We start from the raw sequence: 6,418 nt of genomic DNA, 5'->3' as shown, positions 1-6,418 counted from the left end.
TTTGAACCTCTAGACATTGTTAATGCCTTTATGGTGCAAGTATGTAACCGGTTGTATTCTTGTAAAAGCATTTATGATATGACTGAAAGGGTCCACTCTGCTTATTAGTGTTTTACCACACGGATTTGCAGTTCTCCAAACTCTGCATCTCTTTAAGTGACTTATTGAGATGATTTCTTTCTATTACTTATAGCTTATATACTTATATTAATGTGGCACCAGCCATTGCTCTGCAAGATTTACCCTGTAGTCACAAACACAGTGATTGGACTGATATCAAAGCTATTATTAGGATTAGATGCAGTAGATGCAAGTGATTTCCTTCCTGTGGAGAGGAACTTATAGAGTGTCATAATGCAGATGTCAGTGGTCCTGACTTTGCAGGCACGATTTTTATAAATATGTTTTTAAATAATTTAAGATATGAAAATATCTTATTTTCATAACCTAAAAGATCTGTGCTCTTTAATGCGATGTATATAAATATTCAATATCAGGGAAATATGTTATTCACTAAATAAAATGTGGTTATCATGTTTACTTTGCTTGCGTCAAGCTGTCCTGGCAAATCCTGACATTTCCAGTGACGTCTTTGTAGTGGCGCTGTTGAAAGTCTCTTTCGTTCTTCTCATCCACCCCTCTCTCTCCTAGTGAGATTAACAGGCTGGATCTGGGCCTGACTGTGGAAGTCTGGAACAAAGGCTTGATCTGGGACACCATGGTGGGCACACTGTGGATCCCTTTAAGCAGCATTCGCCAGTCCAACGAGGTATGGCACAGATGGCATGCTCGCATCCAACAGCATGCAGCACTACTCACCCTCTGTAGGCCTATACATGCAGAATCTGGCCAGCTGGCTTTCAATACATTTACAGACTCTCACATATAAAATGAAGATTTTCCACAAAAATATATATATATATATATATATATATATATATATATATATATATATATATATATATATATATGTATGTATGTAGTAGGGGAAATAACACATCAACATTTTTAATAAGCTTTACAGATCTTTATTGGAAAGGGTTTCAACAATGTTTTTCATGCTTGTTCAATGAACCATAAACAATTACTGCACATGCACCCGTGGAACAGTCCTTAAGACAATAACAGTTTCCAGGTGGTCGGCAATTAAGGTCACAGTTACAGTAACTTAGGACACTAAAGAGACCTATCTACTGACTCTGAAAAACACTAGAAGAAAGATGTCTAGAGTTCCTGCTCACCTGCATGAACATGCCATAGGCCTGCTGCAGTCAGGCATGCAGCAGTGGCCAGAGCAATAAACTGCAGTGTCTGTAATGTAAGACACCTAAGACAGTGCTACAGGGAGACAGGAAGGACAGCTGATCGTCCTTGCAGTGGAAAATTACATGTAACCATGTGTCCCCCCAGATGTGATCGAGAACTTGGAAGAGTGGGGTAACATCTCACAGCAAGAACTGACAAATCTGGTGCAGTCCATGAGGATGAGATGCACTGTAGTACTTAAAGCAGCTGGAGGACACCACATACTGACTGTTATTTTTGATATCGACCCCCCCTTTGTTCAGGGACTCATTATTCCATTTCTGTTCGTCAAATGTCTGTGAAATTTGTGTATTTAAATAATATCTATGTTGGTAACTACAAAATTTCCCTCTGAAAATGAGGTCCCATGTCTGAACCATGAAATATACAGATTTAGAACTTAATTTCACAAATAGCTTTGCTTGAAAAATTAACAAAAGTGTTCTACAAAATGATGCATTTCACTTAAATATTAATTGGCTGTACAAGCAATTTCACTTCCATTATAAGTGAGTTTTGTTTAAATGGGTTTTCAATTCTCATTCCAGTGGAGGGAAGGGCAACAAATAAACAGAGGTTTAAAAGCATTCATTTAATGACATATTAATGGTATAAAAATATTATACTCCTATTCTCTATCACACACTGGCAACAACCGAAGATCACAGCACTGTCCTTTTAATTTCCTGTTTAACAGGAAGGGCCAGGGCAGTGGATGACTTTAGACTCCCAGGTCATCATGGCAGAAAATGAGATCTGTGGCACCAAAGATCCAACTTTCCACCGTGTGCTTCTGGATACACGCTTTGAGTTGCCTTTAGGTAAACTGAGCACTGCTGTCTGTTATGTTGTGTGTAGTAGTAAGCCTACTTGATATCCTGTAACATGCCCCAGAATTACAAGGTATTTAAATATATGATTTCAGACATTCCAGAGGAAGAGGCTCGCTACTGGGCCAAAAAACTGGAGCAGATAAATGCCATGAGGGACCAAGATGTGAGTTTTCACATCCATCTCCAGACTTTTGGGCCAGAAGGCCAGAGCACCTTTTAATTAAGAGAAAGTGTCACTCATCGGTCATCCAGAGTGGACAGTGTCTTTATTACCTTTCTCCTTCTCTCGTGTACCCAGTGATGTGAAGGAACTTAAAAGCTATTTTGTCATTACTAGCTATTAGGCTCTTGTATTTATTGCATTGTTTATTTATGCAGTATTCATATCAGGAGGAGCATGAGAGACCACTTCCTGTGCCATCAACGCAGTGCTGTGAGTAGACACACCACAATCTCACACTCATTCCTGCCACACACACAGGCCCAGACAGTCATTTCACAAGATTAATAACCGGCCTGAAAGGTAGGAGGTGTGTTCTGAAAACGTAGATGTTATAGTCAGCAAAGGAGCTATATTGTAAACATTTCAGTGTGAGTTATAAAGGAGAGGCAAGGTGAGAATAGCTCCTGTGGCTATATAGCTCCTGCTTGAAAGCTCTGATTAGATGTAGATGCTAAGATATTGCCCTATTCACACTTAGCCTGCAGCAGCAAGGTCATCCTCACCCTCTGTTGATGTCCAGTTTACACCCTTGTCACGTCTGGCCTTTATGATCCTCTGAATCACCTGCTCATCAGCTCTGTGGTCCATCTGCAGTTGATTTTCTCTTTTCTATTGTAGGTAATTGGAGTCTATGGGGAGACCAACCAAGTAAGCAACATTCATTTATTTTCTTGTATTATAATCCCAATTTCCTTTTACAGTAGAGCAGTTAAATGTGGCTTTTGTATTTTTAAAGGGTTTGTAGTTCTATACTAATCATATATATATTTCCAAATATACCTTCGAAAAACAGACTTTCTACGGGTTTCTACAATTCAGGCAGCTGGCCCTGAAATTAGCCCCACCCTTAACTAAAGCAGAACTGCTCAGCTCTGCTACTTTCTGTTAAACGTTTAAATTGTTGCCAAAAATGACAAAATCCTCCTTTAATTCTTAAAAAAAATGCTTCTGTACAAACTACACCACAGGAGACAGCCAGGTTGATTGATTCTTCACAGTAGCCAAATGTTCAGTGTCAATGTATGTAACCTTCATGTCTGCTGCATGTGTGTTTAAATCATTATGTCATGTGTCCAGATGACGATCCAGACAGCGCAGTGGACGATAGAGACAGCGATTACCGCAGTGAGACAAGCAACAGCATCCCTCCACCTTATTATACCACATCCCAGCCCAACGCTTCCATGCACCAGTACCCCATTCGCCATATGCACCGCGACTCCCGCTACGATGACATGCAAGACTATGACTATGATAACCAGAGAACTATGAGGTACACAGTGCTATGTCCCTTGTGTGTGTTTGTTTTTTATAGTCTTATTTTAACTGCCTCAATCAGGAGGCTCAGGTTGTTGCTGCTTATTGCTAGTGTAATTTATTTGAATTGTGGGTTAGTAGATAAACTGTTATGTATGACTATGAATTCACATTATCCTTATGAACCTCCTCAGAGTATTCAGGGGTCCGTGTATACAAGCCCTTGGATGAGCGCTTATGGTATACACAGAATTGGTGGAGGCCATCACTGGCGCCGCCTCTGACCTGAATACTAGAGATACATACAAGCCTGTGCCCGTCCCATTAACTTATGTTTCTCCCTTTTTCTCCAATCTTTCCAAAACAATATCAGTTTTGGAAACTAGTGTTCCATCGGCTTGCTGGGATGCATTAGCGCATAAAGATTCCTTAATCCATACTCCTTTATATGACAGAGGTTTATGAATCCTTCTGTAACATATATTAATTCACGAATGGCTACAGAATGTTTGCTAAAGCTTTTGTGAAGAGTCTTTTAAGCAGCCTGGTGAACCACCCACCTGGAGTTGGTGGCTGAACAATGTTGGTTTTACTATGGCTGTCCTTTAAAGGCCAGATGCAAATAAGCCATGACTTATGCTCCTCCTCTTCCTGCCTTGTCCCCTCCCCTTCCCTCCTCCCAGACGCTATGATAGTTTAGACTCTGCCACCAACGGCCGCAGTGATCTCGATTCGGCCTCCGGCTCAAGCAGGCGGACCAGCCGCCAGTACTCCTTAGACAGTAGGCGCTCGCTCTCTGATAGGTGGGTCTCTGTAGCTCCTTCACCTCCACTCTCCTCTTCCTCCTGCTGCTCCAGCCTGTGATTCCATGCCGCTGTGATGATGTCGTGGATTTGGACGTGTCTGGTCCTGTGGTCCTTGCTGTGCTTGCATGCATGCGCACAACCCTCTTCTTTTACATGCATTATCTATATTGATTATATATATATATTTACATATTTCTGTATCTTTTGTTCTCTACGTATTTCTATGCTGTGCCGTGACTGCTTTGTACTTAATGATGCAACGTAATGTTATTTTGTTGTGTCTGACTGAATGCTTCAGGTTCTTGCCGTTGTTTGTCGTGCTGTGTCAGGTCAGCTTAGTGTGTTGCACAGTAAGGAAGAATGGTATGTGTTTTCTTCTAGTAGGCTGCTATTTGCCTGTCTATTGCCTGACAGAGATAGAGGGCGACCCTGTGATTCAGTATGTCTAACTTCAGCTGCAGTAATTGCAGGGCAGTTAAAAAGCCCGCGTTCAGAGCTGGCATCTGGCACGACTGCGTGTATGGATAAGAATACAGAGGACTTGCTCCTCACTGTTCACTGGTTTCCTCTTCATTCTGTAGTACAGTACCTTAAAGTCGGCTAAATGCCCTTGACGGGTTTTTTTTTCTCTCTCTGGTGTGTGATCTGATCTCAGCCAGACCTAGTCGCCAAAATTAAATGACAATTTAAAGAGCATTTTTTACAAAATAATCATAAATGTAAGCACATACGAGGTTTAAAGAATGGTTTACTTTTATACGTGAAAAGCAAATGGAACGCAGAGTGTGATTTTGAAATTGCAACAAATTTTTTCTTTGTTAGTGATGGTTTTAGCTTAGCCTTGAAATTCTCGTAGCATTTTAAGCTGTACTCACTGGTAATGTGGAACTCACAGAGACCACTTTGGTGCACTCTGTGGCTTTTCAAGGTTTTCACATCAGGCTAAAAAAAGATCTGAATCATTTAAAAAAAAAAAAGTTAGCTTATGACTTTCAATTGCTGTCGATTATCAGTGTTCACAAATGTGATATCAAAAAGCAAATCATATTAGAGAGAGCAATTGTTAACTTGCCGTCTCATAGTCCTGAGCTCTGGTTATTGTTTTAAATGTTCTCCTCGTGTGGGTTTCCTCTATTTTTCTCCCTTCTTCCAAAAACATGCTGGTTGGTGGGAAAATATGCAGGTAGGCTCTATGCACCCTCACTGCGCTCTTTAGTTCAACAGAGTATAATCAATTACATAATGTCTACATGATTTTATATGGTGTTTAAATCAGTTGATTTCCCCAGCGTACATCATTTCTATTTATCAGTGTGATATTTTGCAAATCCTGTTTTGGCAGAGAAATTGGGAAATTTATTAGACACAATTCGAACAAGTATTTGAGTGACGGTTCCCTGGATAGGCTCTAGAAGCTCAGGATAAATCGGTTACAGAAGATGATGATGTAAGTTACAAGACTGACTTTGGATGCTCTACGCTAATTATGAAAATGTAGTGGAGGACAGAGACATTAGATCTGCATGGTGAACAACATAAAAGAAACAAAACTTTGTGCATGTGTGAGGAAAAAATAAACAAACAAAAGAGAGATAAAGTGATAGGGCTAAGCACTATTAGCTGAGTTCAGATTAGCTTCAGTGTAGACTTGGCAGGTGAAATGTAAACATCCTGGGTCTTTCATTTGTCTTTTAACCTTGTTGCACAATTTTAGCTTTTTTGAAATGTGAGTGTGGGGGTGCACTGTATGAGTGGAATTGTCTATTCTTTCATTTTAACTTGTTTTCTCTCTCTGTGTCTCTCTCTCTCTCTCTCGCTCTCTTACTTGGATGGATTTGTTATCGCTAATGACTTTTCTTCCAGTCTTGTTATCTGGCTTTTTGTGTTTAGATAAGTTAATGGTAGGAAAAGCTCTTTAAAATCTTGTGTTTGTGCTATATTTCTTCACAGCTTAAAAAGAAGTGTTACATTTTTACTTTTTCGGTTCTTTTGCA

General features: G+C 40.1%; 2 protein-coding genes across 2 annotated transcripts in view; both read left to right on the top strand.

Annotated features, from left to right (window-relative positions):
- Nucleotides 1-556: 556 nt before the first annotated feature.
- LOC128613456 (protein unc-13 homolog A-like) lies at nucleotides 557-4,127 on the top strand. The gene is made up of 6 exons (XM_053634218.1): nucleotides 557-769; nucleotides 2,003-2,126; nucleotides 2,231-2,301; nucleotides 2,517-2,571; nucleotides 2,980-3,009; nucleotides 3,439-4,127. The coding sequence occupies exons 1-6, from the start codon at nucleotides 719-721 to the stop codon at nucleotides 3,900-3,902; spliced, it is 795 nt and encodes a 264-aa protein (XP_053490193.1). The 5' UTR covers nucleotides 557-718; the 3' UTR covers nucleotides 3,903-4,127.
- Nucleotides 4,128-4,175: 48 nt separating this feature from the next.
- LOC128613926 (protein unc-13 homolog A-like) overlaps nucleotides 4,176-6,418 on the top strand; it is a 4,857-nt gene continuing 2,614 nt past the window's right edge. Inside the window, exon 1 of the mRNA XM_053635115.1 lies at nucleotides 4,176-4,421. Coding sequence (XP_053491090.1) covers nucleotides 4,255-4,421 — 167 coding nt within the window. The 5' untranslated portion in view covers nucleotides 4,176-4,254. The remainder of the gene's footprint in view (nucleotides 4,422-6,418) is intronic.

The sequence above is a fragment of the Ictalurus furcatus genome, chromosome 10 (assembly GCF_023375685.1).
Source record: "Ictalurus furcatus strain D&B chromosome 10, Billie_1.0, whole genome shotgun sequence".
NCBI lineage: Eukaryota > Metazoa > Chordata > Actinopteri > Siluriformes > Ictaluridae > Ictalurus > Ictalurus furcatus.
Note: the sequence above shows the minus strand (reverse complement) of the source record. Positions and strands in the feature narration are given on the sequence as shown.